Source organism: Rutilus rutilus, assembly GCF_951802725.1.
Source record: "Rutilus rutilus genome assembly, chromosome: 18".
NCBI classification, from domain to species: Eukaryota; Metazoa; Chordata; class Actinopteri; order Cypriniformes; family Leuciscidae; genus Rutilus; species Rutilus rutilus.
In genome coordinates this window covers 18,616,133-18,634,416 of record NC_140231.1, presented here as the reverse complement: position 1 = coordinate 18,634,416, position 18,284 = coordinate 18,616,133, and the positions used below count along the sequence as shown (strand labels likewise).

The window sequence follows — 18,284 nt, the reverse complement described above, 5'->3', positions numbered from 1 at the left end:
TAACAGAAATAAGCACAAATATCAGAGCATGTCAGAACACCTCCAGGGCCCAGAAAACACCTCAGACCCGAGAGGGTTAATAACATGCTTTTCGAAATTTGAACTTACAATGGTAAAGACCTGGATGATCAATATAAGGGCTGCACGATATATTGAAATGATAGCAATATCACAAGTGTACATATTGAGATATGCATATCGCAATGGCTTACGATATCTGAATGATTTTATACGTCAAAAGATTACAAAAAGTCTAAGTTTTAGGTCAACGCAGACAGCACAGAGTAGACTGGACACATGACTGTTACATACATGTGATATGCTTAATGTTATTAGGCGCAATAAGCGAAGTAGGGCCTACTCACGCGCACAGGAAGCGGTCTCTTGCGTAATCCTGATTTCAGTTCTCTTCTGCAGCGTATATGGCCATATACACACAAAATGATGTCAAAATGCCCGTCTTGGTAAGTATTCATGTAAACACAGTCAGCTATGTCTTAAGTGGAGTAAACAATTGAGAAAGAAAGCGCGTGTGTAACAATATATTGGATCTGTGTAGCTCTTAAAGTGACAGCAGCCTAATAAACCTGCTTCAGTCTGTGTGCTTAATATTAATAAAAAAAAAAGACAAAAAGAGAAAATCACATACTGCTCTTGACGGAATAACTTTTGTAGCTTTAATAAGAATCAATTAAATACAGTGATGACTAAGCAGTGTTTTATTTTTAAATCTGATTATTCAATTTCTCTTAAATTAATCTAATGTAGGCCTACCTGAAATCCTAAATACCCATGGTTTACATATATGTTAAAATGACACTAACTTTTTATTAGGGCTGTCACAATTCCTCAATTAAATTAGAGTACTCGATTTAAAATAATCCTCGATTGCAATTTACCCTTGCTGGGTAACCGGCAAAATACCAGAAGTGGCAAATTCCAAGGACGAGAATCCATGAACCGCATTATTAGACCGTTTTCTAAGGCTGCACAATGTATTAAAACCATTTAAAAACCATAGTATAGCATAGTGCAATTGTCAATTCACATAGGCTGCGATTCAATCAAATAAATATATGCCCTGAGGATTATATATATATATATATATATATATATACAGTGCTATGCATAAGTTTAGACACCCATACTAAAGTTGACTAAAAAGAGGAATAAAAAATCATATTTTGGAAATTGAACTTAATGCCTTAATTTAAAAAATTAGGAAAAATCCAACCTTTAAGGACACCAATTTTCTTTGTGAATGAATAATGTATCGTAAATAAATAAATGTTCTTCCTTAAAATACAGGGTGCATAAGTTTGGACACCCCTATGTTAAATTCCCATAGAGACAGGCAGATTTTTATTTTTAAAGGCCAGTTACTTCATGGATCCGGGATACTATGCATCCTGATAAAGTTCCCTTGGCCTTTGGAATTAAAATAGCCCCACATCATCACATAGCCTTCACCATACCTAGAGATTGGCATGGTTTTATTTCAGTTAGCCTAAAAGCTAGTTTGATTTGCATTGAGAGATGATCTTATGGAAAGTACCCCATGCCAATCTCTAGGTATGGTGAAGGCTATGTGATGATGTGGGGCTATTTTAATTCCAAAGGCCAAGGGAACTTTATCAGGATGCATAGTATCCTAATTTTTTTTAAAAAAAAATACTTAAAAATAAAAATCTGCCTGCCTCTATGGGAATTTAACATAGGGGTGTCCAAACTTATGCACCCTGAATTTCAAGGAAGAACATTTATTTATTTACGATACATTATTCATTCACAAAGAAAATTGGTGTCCTTAAAGGTTGGATTTTTCCTAATTTTTTAAATTAAGGCATTAAGTTAAATTTCCAAAAGATGATTTTTTATTCCTCTTTTTAGTCAACTTTAGCATGGGTGTCTAAACTTATGCATAGCACTGTATATATATATATATATATATATATATATATATATATACAGTGAGGAAAATAAGTATTTGAACACCCTGCTATTTTGCAAGTTCTCCCACTTGGAAATCATGGAGGGGTCTGAAATTGTCACCGTAGGTGCATGTCCACTGTGAGAGACATAATCTAAAAAAAAAATCCAGAAATCACAATATATGATTTTTTAACTATTTATTTGTATGATACAGCTGCAAATAAGTATTTGAACACCTGTCTATCAGCTAGAATTCTGACCCTCAAAGACCTGTTAGTCTGCCTTTAAAATGTCCACCTCCACTCCATTTATTATCCTAAATTAGATGCACCTGTTTGAGGTCGTTAGCTGCATAAAGACACCTGTCCACCCCATACAATCAGTAAGAATCCAACTACTAACATGGCCAAGACCAAAGAGCTGTCCAAAGACACTAGAGACAAAATTGTACACCTCCACAAGGCTGGAAAGGGCTACGGGGAAATTGCCAAGCAGCTTGGTGAAAAAAGGTCCACTGTTGGAGCAATCATTAGAAAATGGAAGAAGCTAAACATGACTGTCAATCTCCCTCGGACTGGGGCTCCATGCAAGATCTCACCTCGTGGGGTCTCAATGATCCTAAGAAAGGTGAGAAATCAGCCCAGAACTACACGGGAGGAGCTGGTCAATGACCTGAAAAGAGCTGGGACCACCGTTTCCAAGGTTACTGTTGGTAATACACTAAGACGTCATTGTTTGAAATCATGCATGGCACGGAAGGTTCCCCTGCTTAAACCAGCACATGTCAAGGCCCGTCTTAAGTTTGCCAATGACCATTTAGATGATCCAGAGGAGTCATGGGAGAAAGTCATGTGGTCAGATGAGACCAAAATAGAACTTTTTGCTCATAATTCCACTAAACGTGTTTGGAGGAAGAAGAATGATGAGTACCATCCCAAGAACACCATCCCTACTGTGAAGCATGGGGGTGGTAGCATCATGCTTTGGGGGTGTTTTTCTGCACATGGGACAGGGCGACTGCACTGTATTAAGGAGAGGATGACCGGGGCCATGTATTGCGAGATTTTGGGGAACAACCTCCTTCCCTCAGTTAGAGCATTGAAGATGGGTCGAGGCTGGGTCTTCCAACATGACAATGACCTGAAGCACACAGCCAGGATAACCAAGGAGTGGCTCTGTAAGAAGCATATCAAGGTTCTGGCGTGGCCTAGCCAGTCTCCAGACCTAAACCCAATAGAGAATCTTTGGAGGGAGCTCAAACTCCGTGTTTCTCAGCGACAGCCCAGAAACCTGACTGATCTAGAGAAGATCTGTGTGGAGGAGTGGGCCAAAATCCCTCCTGCAGTGTGTGCAAACCTGGTGAAAAACTACAGGAAACGTTTGACCTCTGTAATTGCAAACAAAGGCTACTGTACCAAATATTAACATTGATTTCCTCAGGTGTTCAAATACTTATTTGCAGCTGTAGCATACAAATAAATAGTTAAAAAAATCATACATTGTGATTTCTGGATTTTTTTTTTTTAGATTATGTCTCTCACAGTGGACATGCACCTACGATGACAATTTCAGACCCCTCCATGATTTCTAAGTGGGAGAACTTGCAAAATAGCAGGGTGTTCAAATACTTATTTTCCTCACTGTATATATATATATATATATATATATATATATATGACCCTGGACCACAAAACCAGTCATAAGGTGCACAGGTATATGTGTGTCAAAATGATCAATTTCAATGATCAATTATCAATGCAAAAAATACTTATGATATTAAGTAAAGATCATGTTCCATGAAGATATTTTGTAAATTTCCTACCTTAAATATGTAAAAAAATGTATTCTTGTATTAAAGATTTTTTTATTTTTTTATTTATACACATACATATATACATATACATATACATATATATATATATATATATATATATATATATATATATATATATACATATATATACATATATATATATATATATATATATATACATATATATATATATATATATATATATATATATATATATATATATATATATATATATATATACACACACACACATACACACACACACACACACACACACACACACACACACACACACACACACACACACACACACACACACACACACACACACAATCATTGTGGCCACATATTAAAGTATTAAAATAAGTGGCCACATATTAAAGATTAAGTGAACATTTGAATTAAATTATGTTTGGCCAATATAAAACAAGGATTTGATCATGGTTTGTGTGTAACAACAATCACCAAGCCATTGGCGCCCTCTGCAGGCATTTGTTATAATACATAATGTAAATATTATGATTGCTTATATTATGTATATCATGTATGCTAACAGTGTTGTTCTATAAAACCATATAATTACTTGCTTTTGATACTTCATTTGAACCAAATATTATTGCCTCGTTTTTATATAATATATTTTAGGTCATTTTAAAGGCTTAGGTCTTTGCTTAGGTCTATTTTTATTACCACAAAAAATATCTTATTACTCTAGTAATCGCAAAATAATCGTTAGTGACAGCCCTAGTTTTTATGTAGCTAATGCTAAAGTAAAAAACTGCAGTTCACTTTTAGAAGTTGTAGGGATGCTCTCTTTTCACAAAAAGAATGTGAAACATGTATGCTGGTTATATCATTTTTAGTTTTTAAATATATTGAAATAATTCATTTACTTTACAAACTTAAACCATTATCATATCGCATATCGAATATTCCGTTATTTAACAAGTTATAGGATATCACATTTTCTTCAATATTGTGCAGCCCTAATGAATATTTATAACAATGTAACGTTTAGCCTTGGCATCTAAGTACTAGTGCGACTGACATCCCTGCATGTGCCACTACTTACCTCAGAGCTGGGTTGTTGAATGACAGCATCCTTGCTGCTGATAGTTGGTGTGGTGCTTGTGGTTTTGGCTGTGCTCACAGGGGTCTGGCCCACAGCAGGCTGCTGCCTCTCTGGGCTTTTTTGTGTCTGAGAAACTTGAGAAGGTTGACTAGAAGGCAGAGCATTCTGGCTTGGGCTCTCTGGTGAGACAACATCCTGGTTGCTGCAGGAAATGCTAGATGGCTTCCCACTATCAGCTGTGTTAAGGTGAAGACTGACTGAGTGAGTTAGTTTTTCAGGTGGGGTGGATGGTGGTGAAGACGTAGGAGAAGATATCTTTGAGACTGCAGCTTCCTCCAGGGATGGCTGTGATAACAAGGGAGGAGCAGGAGGCCAGTCCAGGGTGTCCAGTAACTCTTGTGTCTTAAGAGGGGACACTGGTGTAGGGGGTCCAGAGGATTGCCTCTGAGACAGAATGGAGGCCTGCTGGGCAGATTCAGCTAGAGCTAGTGCAAGCATGCGGGCAGCGTTCTTTGGTGGGGGAGGGGGAGGGATGAGGGACATAGAGCTGACAGGGACATTGCCCTTTGGTGAGTCCAGAACTACGGCTCCTATGGATGGACAAAACAGAGGGAACTCAAACAAGGCAGGCAGGCTAATATTCACGAGAAAGGTAAGAGAGGGGAAATGTTAAATTTCTACAGATTGTGGACAGATTTCTCTACATTGAGGGCACTCATGCAAAGCGTTACTGGTAAAAGCCTGGTGAACTAAACCTGAAAAATCAAATAATTATCTTATGAAATTTAAACAGTTTACCTTAGAGGATCATTTCACAGTAGCATCAGGGTCAATGACATATTAGTGTGTGTTTGTGTGTATATATATATATATATATATATATATATATATATATATATATATATATATATAGTCAGTTCAGCTTACCTGGCTGCTCTTGAGAGCAGGTGACCTGTGGTGTCTCTGAACAGTCAATGCTTGATATGTCTTTACTTTCTTTACTCTCAAAGGTTGCAGCTTTTGAAAGAAGCTCTTGTTGAATGGCTTCACTCAGGGGCAGATCAGTGGTTCTTGACAGAGAGCTCAATTTTGCAGGAGAGTCGAGAGGAGATGGAGGGGAAGAGGGCTGAAGTGCAGTTCTCTCTGGTCCTTTTCTTAGAATGGAGGCAGCTGATTCAGAGATGCTTAGAGGAGCCATTACAGCTGACCTCTCACTGCTCTCAATTGATTGAAGAGGAGTTTTCTCTGAGACAGATGCAGGGGGCAGTTTATTTCTATCCTTTAAGGCTGGACTGTGGACTGGAGACAAAGAAAAACTTGTAACTTTCGCTCTTACTGGCGAGACCGGCTCTGAGCCACTGCCACTGCCCTGACTCCTCTTTAGACTGTTTGCATCTACATCAAGTGATAAAATGGAAGTCTCTGCCAGAGGAAGGCTACATTGAAAAGACATGGGGTCAAAATCTAAAGAGGCCATGCCAATGTCAGGGGGGCTCAGGTCCACATCATCAGCGGAACGGGGTGGGGAGATGAGAGCAGGCACACAAATTGGACCATCATCCCCATCACTGTCCCCTTGGTCCAGGTTGTCATACGAGTTACAGTGTTGCCTGCTATCCAGCAGGTCACCATTGAAAGAAGCAGAGAGAGCATCACTGCTGGAGCGAGGTCTGCGTGGCCTGTAAACCTTAGACTCTCCTGTGTTAAAGGAAAAGAAGGAAAGTCGTCATTTCACAATGGTTGATTTAAAAGTTTATTCTGAGCATTTTTTGAGATTTAGAATTCTGTTACCTTCAACGTTATGCAGAGAGGTGAGAGATTCCTCACTTTTGGCAGACCGAAGAGTACTGGTGTCTCCTCTTCCTCCTGAACAGTGAAAATAAAGTGGGAACATAGTTAATACAAATTGCTTTTACATGACATTACCACAAAATGAATCCCTTTGGCATGATGTAAGACCTGATTAACCACTGGGTTTATTTTGTGATAATGACCGTCTGACATTCTGAAATGAGAAAATGGCTCAACACTAACCAGCCAATGCCATGGCCTTGAGTTCATTTGGTTCACTGGGATTGCGGTGTAGTTTGCGTTTAGACATCGAGGAAGACTTGCCCAAGTTGAAAAAAGACCGCCAACTGCCGACTGGAGACTTTTTAGACTTTATGGGCTGCCTTTTCCTAGGTAACAAATGATAAGAGGCACAAAATGTATCTCTATGAGAATAACAGGCACTCAGTTTAAGACAACAGAAACACTGACATGGTTGTAGATTTTAAATCTCATTATTATTTAAATCTTAAATCATACCTCTCAGTGGGGAATTCAATGACTGTGTGGAATTTTCCCTGTAAGGCTGCAGGACCCTCTCCCACCTCAATGTACTTGCTGTCTGCAGTGATGGGCGAGTTGATCTGGGCCTGGGTACGTGCCTGTGCCTCTTCTAGTGTTAGCAGCTTTGTGGATGGAGAGGGTACCAGCAAAGATTTAGGCCGAGACAAAGAATTGTGTCCTAAGAAGACAAAGACATTTGTGATGAAAATGTAGCAATTAAAAAAAAAAAAATTAAACAAATGCTGTTTAAACAAAATACTTGTTTGGACAATTGATATGTATCCTGAAGAAGGCTGTGCAGCCAAAACATGTTGATCTACACTTTTAACAGTTTTTAATGATTTAGCCCAGCAAATTAAAGGCTTTTTACTTCACTTCAGTGCCTTGAGTATTTCATCTTCATAATCCGTTGAAATCTGTTTGTGTCCATACCTGTTCCCTCTCGTATGAGTGAGCTCAGTTTGGGGCTGAAGAGAACATCCACATGGTTGAGGATGAACTCCACCACAACCGACTGAATCCGGACCTCCATAAAGGCAGCTGTTCCGCTGAAGCAAGCAGATTCTATTTGCTTTGACCTTTTTAGTTTAGAATAAAAATAAAATATTAGTTACAAATAGTACGATTTTTATATTTATAAAAATTGTATCAAGCAGTATATCTGTTTTCACATTGTATGAAAACCGTTGCATCATGCAGATCATACCTCAGTAAGTTTGGGGCCCAAACGATGGCCAAATTCTTTGTATGCATGTTTGTTACATAGCTGAAGGTTGCTAAGTGGGAAAGATGCCTCATAAGAAACTCGAGGGTCCTACAAGAGATATATGAATACAAAACATTAAACCTACTGATGCATTAAAATCAGACGCTAACTAAAATTAGTATTATGCACTCGATTCAGGAGAAAACTAATTTACGTGAGCAGTGTTGTAATAACAGCCTACATTTTCCTCAGTCATAGATGTACTTGAACTGCATTTGTACTATAATTAGTATGCTTAATGCAGTAGATTATTAAAAAAGCTCTAACATTAGAAAAATTTGTCTTTTGAAGAGAGCTGCAAATCCTCTGGCAACCAACAGAGGGCACTGTGGTCATTTACAAACCTATAATGTGGGGGCGGCAGCTGCTGAATGACATCATGTATTTTGATCAGCCTCTCCTCATCAGTGGCTGCTGACACAGCCTCCTAAAAAGGAGAAGAGCGGGTGTAAATCAGGGTCACTGCATCTAGAGCAGCTCAAACCAACAAAAATATTTTTCAAACCCATGTTCACACTGTACTGCAGAGTGAAGAGCACATGGTCAGTCCCATTTCCTGTGCATTATAGTTTTACTGCTTCCATAGCAACCAGAAAACATTTATGCAGTCTTTACTCTGTCCTTTTTTTTCATTTGCAGTGACTTATCACGAGATGCTGTAAATGTCAGTACTGTGTTTGGCATGGAGCTGAACTCCTTGTGAGCGGCTCTGGACTCTAAGGAGCAGGGCTCTAAGAAACAAACCATTCATTTTGCTCATTAAAAGCAATCAATAGAACAAATTGTATCAAGCCTTCAATGACTACTGCACTGTTTTGCCAGTTTATCACACCAAGAACTAAAAAGGTTATGATATCATGGTTGTTCCAGTATAATAGGTGCTCTCAGCTGTAGCTATTTGTATGACAAAGAGTGTATGTCTGAGAAAAGGCTCTTTAAAGGCCTGTCGTTCTGGGATAAACACTTACCGAGAATTTCTCATACAGCTGGTAGGTGAGAAGTGGGTTGGGAAGCTCTCGAAAGTAAAGCTTGCACAGGGAGCCCACACAGTGTATGTCCTGAATGTAAACATCTTTTGTCAGATCTGGGATCTGTTCAGAGTCAAATTCATGTCTAAAAAAGAGAGAAAGAGAGAGAGTGAGTGAGTGAGTGAGTGAGGGGGGGTGGGTGGGTAATGCACATAAAATTGTAATATAGTAGTAGTAAATAGTAAATATAGCATACAGTTAAATATACTAATAAACCAAAGTTTGGAGTCAAAAATTGGCAGTAAAGGCATTTATAATGTTACAAAAGATTTCTACTGCAAATGAATGCTGTTCTTTTTCAACTTCATTCATCAAACAATATTTTTTAAATATATAAAACTAGTAAACAGTTAGCCTATTTTAAACTATAAATATTACTCTTTTTACTGTATTTTTAAACAAATTAATGCACTGCAGGACAAAAATGTTTTGCATGTTTTTGAAAGAAGTCACTTATGCTTACCATAAGTGACTTCTATCAAAAACATGCAAAACATTTTTTACCAAACCTCAACTTTGGAAAGGTAATGTAACATTAACTTTAAATTTAAAAAGTACATTTAGAAAAACTTGTTAACTGGCCAAGCGAACAAGTCAACTTTCCTGGACGTGGTAATAAACCCCATCTAATCTTTCTCTGAGTCCACTCATTTCCTGCTGTATTTGAGAATACAAACATTCCCATTACAAAATGTAATTAGCAACAGTTTAATGTTCAGCCATTGCATTCAGAGTTTCTCAAGCAGTGTGATAAATCCCTATCTCTGCTACTTGAAATTAGGAAAGTATGTTTATGTCTCACCGCAGCTTCTGAATGTTGGAGGCAATCCCAGAGAGACGGTACATTCCATCAACCACTCCATGCTTCTCAATGAACTCAGTGCAGCTCTTGAGTACCTGAGGGACTAGAGGTTTAGACAAAATGTTATTGAAGCATCCTTTTTGGCACATAATGTGAGAGGCTTGTCAAAATGCCAATAGAATAGAATGCTAGATTCTGTGCAGCAAATCTTCGATTTTGTAAACTATAAATAAGCCGTAGCACAGGTCCGATTGTCAGATAACAAATCCGTGCTCTCCTATATAAGCAGAGGTAATGGGTTCACATTTGCTCCAGTGGCATTAGACAAACTCCAGACCTCCGATGCGACCTTGCAATATTTCACCCAGAGGAATCATAGTCACAGACAACCCTGACTGGCCTCTAGTCTTGACAAAGTTTATCCGACAGATGAGCGATTCCAAGGCTTTCAGAGGCTGCTGTTCATCTTCATTCCTGACATAGCAGTCTGAAGCACAAAATCCTTAAAAACGCAAGAAAATTCTGTTTCTAAGCCATCTCAAAAATCATTCAACGCTTCACAATAAGGATGACCTGGGGCCATTGTGAGTGAGAGTGTGTTTCAGGGCAGTTGATGGAGCTGTCACTTGCCCTTATAAGGCCAGTAATACATTCTCAGTGTGTTTTATGTTTATTGATGCATTTACATGCATTTTTATGCCTTGTACACAAACATTTAGTCTCCTGATTCAAATATGTCACTAAGCTAAAGTTGTCTAGCTGGCAAACACAGATAAATTGTGAAAATTGTGAATGGCTTGTGATAGTCTTGGAAGCATCAGTCACAATGGTTTGGAAATCACAACCATGTTTTTATGAATTTATAACTGTGATGGAGTTAAATTACAGCTGTATAATTTCCAGTTGTCTACGCAAATAATTCATTATATTTAAAATGTAATACATTCCAAAACTTCAGTCACATGAAATCATTCTAATACGCTGATTTGGTGCTCAGGAAACATTTCTTATTATCAAATTTGAAAATAGTTTTTCAGGATTTATTGATGAACACAACGCTCAAAAGAAAATATTTTGAAAAAATACCAAGCGTGCCGCACAAGCCCTGAAAAGTGAAGCCAAAACGTCTCGATCGCCCCCCGGTGACTGGTCCTAGTATAGGTCATAAGCCCCGCCTCCCCATGTTATTCAACGGGACGTGAGACCAACTAAACAATTAAATTACACTTCAAATATCTTTTTTCCAAAGGTGGTTTCTTTCATTTGCTGTCGTTTTTATCACGGTGATGTAAGTTCAAGTGTCTGTTTCAAAAATAAGTTGGTTTTTAGTTAGTTACGTGATGCGGTGGTGTAACGTCATGATTGACAGGTGTGATTGACAGGTTCTCGAGTCACTTCAGTCACTGAAGCACCAACGGACATTTTTTTCGGGATCTTCGGAGGACTGAGGAGATTGTATTTACTTTATTTTAACAAGCCTCTTGTCGTACTGCAATCAATTTTTTTTTTAAAGTGTGCAGAATCCACTCTCCCTGAGTGCATTCTGCGAGAGTGAGGGCGGAGCGTTTATTTCGCGGCTTTACTTCCTGCTCACTACTGCGCAGGTCTGGTCCCGAGATCGCAACTACGCAGACTCAAGTTCCAATATGTCAGCGCCATATCGGGACTCTGGCGGCTTCAGTTCTCATCAATGGAAGAGAGCGAAGGGGCGTCGTCCATCTTTTTTTACAGTCTATGAAAAATACATTGTTTTGTTACATTATAGACCACTTTACATACCACTTTCAATCAATGTAACGTGTCCTTGCTGAATAAAAGTATTAATTTCTTTAAAAAAAAGATCTTACTAATCCATACTTTTGAATGGTAGTGTTTGTTGCACAAAAAGACAGTGGTTTTTGGGCAGTGGTAATATCTGCAAACAACAAAACTAATGGCTTGATTCAGCAAGCATATTTTTTGAGCCCTTTGAAAAATTCTGCACGTTACATCAGTGGCAAACATCCTAATGGCACCAACTGAAAAAGGGAAAAAATGTGATTAATATGTTTAAGTGCATTGCAGGGAGGTCTGCAGAGCTTTACGTTAGTATGACTGATCCATACTAATGACTCACTTCTTGAACAAAGTGTTTGGCCATGTCGTCTCACGTTCCTCTGAGATCAGAGTGTCTGAGACGAAGAGTACACAGTCTGCCATTAACTGTTTTACAAACACTTTAAAGCTTTGTGTGCTTGTGGATGGGAGAGGGCAGTGAAAGCTTCAGATCTAGGTAGTAAACCTAAACATTATCATCTATATAACCCAATTCAATGGGTCACCTTTTGTAGCAGAACACATTTTTAAAGAATTCCTGGAATTTCCAGTTTGAGGACACTTGCATCCTCAGGGAAGGAATGTCCATTCTTAAGCATTTTAATAAAAGTGATGGGTTTCTGATTCCCTTCTAAATGTAATGGTCGAGCAGTCGCACCAAGTTGCGCGGATCCTGTTTGAAAAGGACAAGGCTTAGATTGTAAGGGCAGGCAATGGCTCAGGGAGGATTTGAAGTCAAACAAATGGAGCAAATGCTGAAGGCTGCCAGGGAGCTTTGAATCAATGGGGAAGAAATCTCCAGACACGGCCCCCTAACCATTTCTACTGACCTTTAGACCCCTTTAAGCCAATCCATTGGCATAGCAACCCATGCAGGCAGATCCAAGGGTGAATCTAGAGGAGGGGGTTAGCTATGATTTCCAGCCCACCCACACACAGTGTCAAAGAAACTAGTGTCAAGCACCGTCTGGAGTACGGCTGTGAGTTTGAGTAGGACCAGAACGGGCAAAGCTCACCATCATGGCCAGAGTTGAGAAGATGCTCTCCTAGATCACAGCCAAACACCCTCTCCCTGAGGATACCTCTTTGCTTCAGTTTCTGCTTGGTCGGCCTGGACTTCATGAATGTGCGCAGAAAAGTGATCAGTTTCCCGTGCTTCTTGGACACTGAAAGAAACAAAAGAAAATACACAGATTTAAATACATATTCATGTCAGGGAATACCACAAGCAGCGCAACAATACATGACCACCCCAAAAAGAAAATGCATTTTAACAACACAGGCCAGTGCCAGCCACACCATGTGAGCGGGCCAAGATCTTATGAAATGAAAAATAAAATCACTGGGTTGTGTGAGAGTAATGGGTTTATGCATTATGCTTTTCTGAAGGAATTTCTCAAATCCTACTTTGTAAGTGTTGCTTGAATTACTCAATTACTTATTTCCTCCAAGTACATCCTCCATCTCTTGGTGTTTGTTCTACTGGTAGAGCAAAATAAAACAATTTAATTCTCTGTGGATCCATGTAACGGTTATAGAAACCAAAGTACATTATAATATAATCAACTATGAATGATTCATGATATTGAAACCTGAGCTCAGGTTTGGAAGAAAAAAGCCTGTTGAAGAGTGGCTGACATAGAACATCTGTGAAAGTCTTCTTAAAGCAATAAATACTTCCTTTCATTTTATTTTTGAAGGAGGCCAAGAAGCAGGAAGGACGTCTCAAGCTGTTTGGCCTCCAGAGCAGCTTGCGTTGACATTACACCGACAGTAACTGCCTGTCAGTGGTCAAAAATCAGCAGCCTGACCTAGAATTTGCATGAGAAACTCTTGGACGCCACAGAGGAAAAGTATCAAACGAGAAATTCCAAAGATTTAACAGGAACACAACCGCATCAAAATAATTCCACTGGATTTGCTATAAAAACCTGTATTGCAATTGCTCATTTAACTTGGGTTGTTTTCATTGCTTCTCATAAAATATTAGCAAGCTTAAATATTACAAACCCAAGAACTGTTTGCATAATGAAGCTGTATGAATCAGCAAACAATCTGTTGGCAGAAACAATTTCAGAGTCATTACAAATGCAGCTGGGATTCCAGAATCTGTGTTTATGTTTATGTGGGCACATGTGGTGGATTTAGCAGTAGAAAGTCAAAATTATTAGCAAAATAATTGCAAATATCACACAGTTGTTTATTTCAACTATTTAACTCCTTGCTGATTTAAAAGATGTGTGATCCTTTGCATGCTGAAACCACAGTGGACGTGGCAAGGGGACATCTGCCAGCTGTGATCTCATCTGTTCCTTTGTGTCTTTACCTTTTAAAAAGGAACATTACTCAATATTTTTCTTCATAAAAGATATTGAAATTTCTCCAACAAGCAGTTGCAACTGCTCTGAAGGCAATTAATCCTTTTCATATCCAGTCGAGGTTGATAATAAAAAGAGCTGTTGTAGGAATTTCCTGTTCTACTTTTCAAGAGCCAATAAAGTAACTGCCACGCATTTCACAGAGCCTCTTATTCTGAACACCACAACAAACCAAATACAGGGCATGTGTTGAAGTTCACAGAAGCGGCAAGAAGGCTGTTTGTTATTGAAGAATGAGTGTTTCCTGCAGGCTGCACTTTACTTCTACCGAGGAGACACTGATGACGTCACAGCGCAACGTGATTGACTGACACATTCACGGTATTTCTTTACGTTTTTACCTCCAAATCAAAGCTTAGCTTTGTTTTGAAACTCTTTTAATGTGAGTTCAGATGACTTACCATGAATTTCTCTGGCTTTAGCCATAAAATCACTCAATTATAATACAAAAATGACTTTGTTACAGACATCAGCGTATACAAAGTCTATTGAGAAAGACGATTAGAAGAGAAAAGTCTTCAAGTCAACAAAATGCATGTATCGCAAATTAAAACCAGTGTACAAATATCTTTAACACTTATTTTTCAGCGGAGCAAATGAACAAACCCTAAATAATTCCTACACAAATTTGCCATTAAATGCACTTCAGCCACATCTACAAGTCTGAAATAGTTTAGCAAACTGTATTAGCACTAAAAAGGCAACTTCATAACTTACCTCAATGTTAAATATCCATAAAAAAAGGACAGAAAACAGTACTTGAGTATTTTTAAGTTTGTCAGGCTGCAGCTGCTATAGAGAGCTTGAGACACAATGGTGAAGGATCATCACAAACTGGTTTTTCTCTCGCTCTCCCTGCCAGCCGGTAAAAGCTAATAGTCAGCATGCATTCTTTCCTCATTGCTTTTTCCCTCCTCTGTCTGAGTTTGTCCAGCCCCTAATATCAGCTTTCAACAGCGTTGGCTTCTAATGCAGAGATCGGGGCGTGAGCGGCCGCAAAACCCAGAGAATGTCAGTTTCAGCCTGAAGGCTGTTCCATTTATCAAATATCCAATGTCGAGTGATAAATAAATGTGGTTTAAAAAACAATGGCAGTACAACACAGCTGATTCCTTTGATGTTCTAATAGGCTATAGCCTAAACAAGACTTATAATAAGTAACTTATAAATAAAACTATAAAAAAGCAACAAGTCAAACAAAGATGCATACATTTCATTTGACTACACCACCAAGGCAACAATTCAATTTCTAAAGAAACTCCCAGGCCAAGGCCATGTTCCATTCAGCTTTTACAACCCAGATTGACATAGAACAGCCATAAGGAATTGACAAAGACAACCTTGTCTGAACTCTAAAGCAACAGGTTTGTGGCTAAACAACACAGAGATACACGTTTTGCAAGGTAACGCTGACCCAGTGATGTTATCACTGTGATAAACACACACACACACACACACTAATATGCTGATTTGGTTTTCAAGAAACATTTCTTCTCATCAATGCTGAAATAATATTCAGCATAATATTGCTGCTTAATATTTCGGTGGAATCCCTGATACTCTTTTACATGTTTCTTTCAGTATTTATTTGAAACAAATCTTTTTCAACATTCTCAATGTATTTACTGTCACTTTTGATCAGTTAGATGCGTCCTTTCTAAATAAAAGATTAATAAAAGTGAATTTATATTACATAAAAATAATATTGACCCAAACTTTAGCATGTTATGTGTGTGTACATATATAGACACATACATATACAAGAGCAAAGGGATTTGGAAAACAAACAAACCTTGCGCACTACATTCAAATCATAATATCTACTAACTTCATAAACCATCAAAAAGTGTTAATAGGAATGTGTACGAGTACAAACCAGTCTCCCAACCCAACAGCTAATAGAAGTTCATATAATATTCTCTGTTTTCTGATCAGGCCAGTAAGGAAGTAGAAGTACACAATCCCCTGAAGGATGAACGGACACATATTGCTATGTAAACCTAATACAGTTTGTCTCTCGTTCTCTCCAGCTGTCTTGGCTTGTTCACAGAGGCAGCTGCCCTTTACTCCACTGAGAGGAAGACATTGTTACCCCACAAGGAAGTTAGGAAGTGAGAGGGAGCTAAGGGAACTACATCTGGAGCAGCACCTGCTACGGCCGAGTATAAGAAGTCTGTACAAAAAAAAAAAAAAAGATTATATTTGAGGCATTTTCATAACCTAGATTATACCCTATTCATGCTATAAAACTCACAGCAACCTTTATCACTGTTACACCACCTGCCCGATAGGACATTATGAGGTTAACCATTTACACAGGGCATTTGCTTAATGAGGTGAATGATTCATAAGGTGTTTTGTGTTATGTGATAGGCATTTGTTGCTTGGCTGAAGCTCTGCAGGGGAGCAGAGAGGTATGCTGTATTTGAGCATGCACAAAGGCTGAACACAAGAATGTACTCGAGTAACCATGGAGAGACTGTAGTTCATATTGCCAGTGGACAAAGCTGGGATTATTTTATAGCCTTTTTCAACCAGGGTCATGTAAATCAGCCAACGAGTGTGTTGCAAAATAACTTCACAATGGGGCTTTCTGGAAAACAATGTGGTGCACTTGAAAGAGCAGACAAACTGGGCCATAAATTGATGTCACAAACCTCTTTTTGAATACAGAGACATTAAAATGTAGACTTAGTCAAAATAGAATTGACACACTGACATTAAAATTCTGGTTGATACTGATAATTATTTTCATATTATGGCCGATACCTGATAAATAGCAGACATTAAAATTCTACACTATTTTGCGTACATAAAATAAAATAAAAAAAACTACGAATCAATCAAGTTAAGTTTATAAATAACATTATAGTGTATGAAAAATAAATGCATTCTTGGATTTGCTAAAGATTACATTTAGCAATGTTATTAAATTATTAGTTTTCAAATGTTAATTTGAAGTGACCATTTAATGATGGTAAAGATAACAAATGTAAAAATAGGGACAATGAGCTAAAACAATGAAATATCCATTATTGGTGATATTCTTCCATTATAATGCAATAATAATGCATAATAAGCAATAAATAGCAGACATTAAAAGTCAAAAAAAAAAAAAAAAAACTACAATCTAAAATCAATCATGTTACAGGATTTAAAGTGAAATTAGGCATCACAACATTATAATGGAAAGTATGAAAATTTGAAGATTATATTTAACTGTTTTTAAACTATTAGCTAAATTTTTAAGTGAGCGTTTAATAATTGCAAAGGTAATCTAAATGTAAAAAAGGAGAGAAGAGCATGCACAATTAAAATATCCAAAATTGTCTAATACTGATCAATTTAAAACTAAATCACTAATATTGCTCGACAGCCTACATATCATGTATGTCTTCAAAAAGAGACTGATTGGTGGTATGGCAGCACTACAGTAAAATAAAATGCAAAAACGCTGATAAACAATCACATGCTTTCAAATGCAGGTCAAGACAGAGAGAAAGAGTGCTATCAGGGTAAATCTACAAGACATGGGTCAAAGTCACAGACACCAGAGGAGTGTGAAGTGAAAAGTGGAAAACAAGACTCCATATTTGTTGTGCTTGCACCAGATCCTATATAGTTAACACATGATGTTAGGAAAGACCAGTGAAACTACATTATACCAATGCTATGGAGTGCCAGTAGTGTTCAGACCACCCGTGAGCAGCAGGCGACTGTGCGGAGATGCACAGGAGAGTTTGGGGTTAGTCCGTGTTAGACGTAGTACATGGATAAACAGTTTGGTCTACCTGAGCTCAGCCTGTAGGGGTTTAATGGGTCGGGTGCCCATGCACTGTCCTGCTTTATACTCTCCATCTCCAAATCTGCATGCCGAGAGTAGAGAAGGGGAGAGGGAGGTACCATGAGTTAGAGAACATGAGAACAACAGCTGCACATGCAGCTCTATTAGCTTAGAAATCTTTTAGGAGAGTTTTCCCCTCACTCCACATTTCCTGTCCATTAAGAAAATTTCACAACAGTTCTGAAGGTGCCATAAATGATAAAAGCTGGTGCAGTAAAATTCATGTGAAGACAAACACTAGTCTTTCATGGATGAGAGTGCTCTAAGCTGCAATGCAAGAGAAACACTGTTTTATGATTCTGCCAAAGAATAACTGATGCATACAGGGTGAAAGTGTGATAAAAGAAAGATAGTGAGAAAATGTGTGTGTGTGTCTGTGAGAGAGAGAGAGAGAGAGAGAGAGAGAGAGAGAGAGAGAGAGAGAGAGAGAGAGAGAGAGAGAGAGAGAGAGAGAGAGAGGTGTGTGGGTGTGTGACAACATGTTTGTCTGTTTGTATGTA

The 18,284-nt window shown here is 38.3% G+C and overlaps 1 protein-coding gene across 5 annotated transcripts in view; it reads right to left on the bottom strand.

The window, feature by feature from the left end:
• The window catches only part of arhgap32b (Rho GTPase activating protein 32b), a 106,180-nt gene that overhangs the window by 5,147 nt on the left and 82,749 nt on the right, over positions 1-18,284 (bottom strand). For 3 of the 5 annotated variants that reach the window (XM_084388239.1, XM_084388240.1, XM_084388242.1), the window contains 12 exons: positions 17,732-17,806; positions 12,579-12,728; positions 9,748-9,850; positions 8,886-9,030; positions 8,262-8,344; positions 7,858-7,965; positions 7,584-7,729; positions 7,128-7,329; positions 6,852-6,997; positions 6,609-6,683; positions 5,745-6,515; positions 4,818-5,407 (listed from right to left, as the gene is read on the bottom strand). In XM_084388239.1, the coding sequence (XP_084244365.1) occupies positions 4,818-5,407; positions 5,745-6,515; positions 6,609-6,683; positions 6,852-6,997; positions 7,128-7,329; positions 7,584-7,729; positions 7,858-7,965; positions 8,262-8,344; positions 8,886-9,030; positions 9,748-9,850; positions 12,579-12,728; positions 17,732-17,806 (2,594 nt within the window). Of the gene's footprint in view, positions 1-4,817; positions 5,408-5,744; positions 6,516-6,608; positions 6,684-6,851; positions 6,998-7,127; positions 7,330-7,583; positions 7,730-7,857; positions 7,966-8,261; positions 8,345-8,885; positions 9,031-9,747; positions 9,851-12,578; positions 12,729-14,657; positions 15,308-17,731; positions 17,807-18,284 lie in introns of those variants that run through there. The other 2 variants (XM_084388243.1, XM_084388241.1) reach the window with 2 other exon arrangements.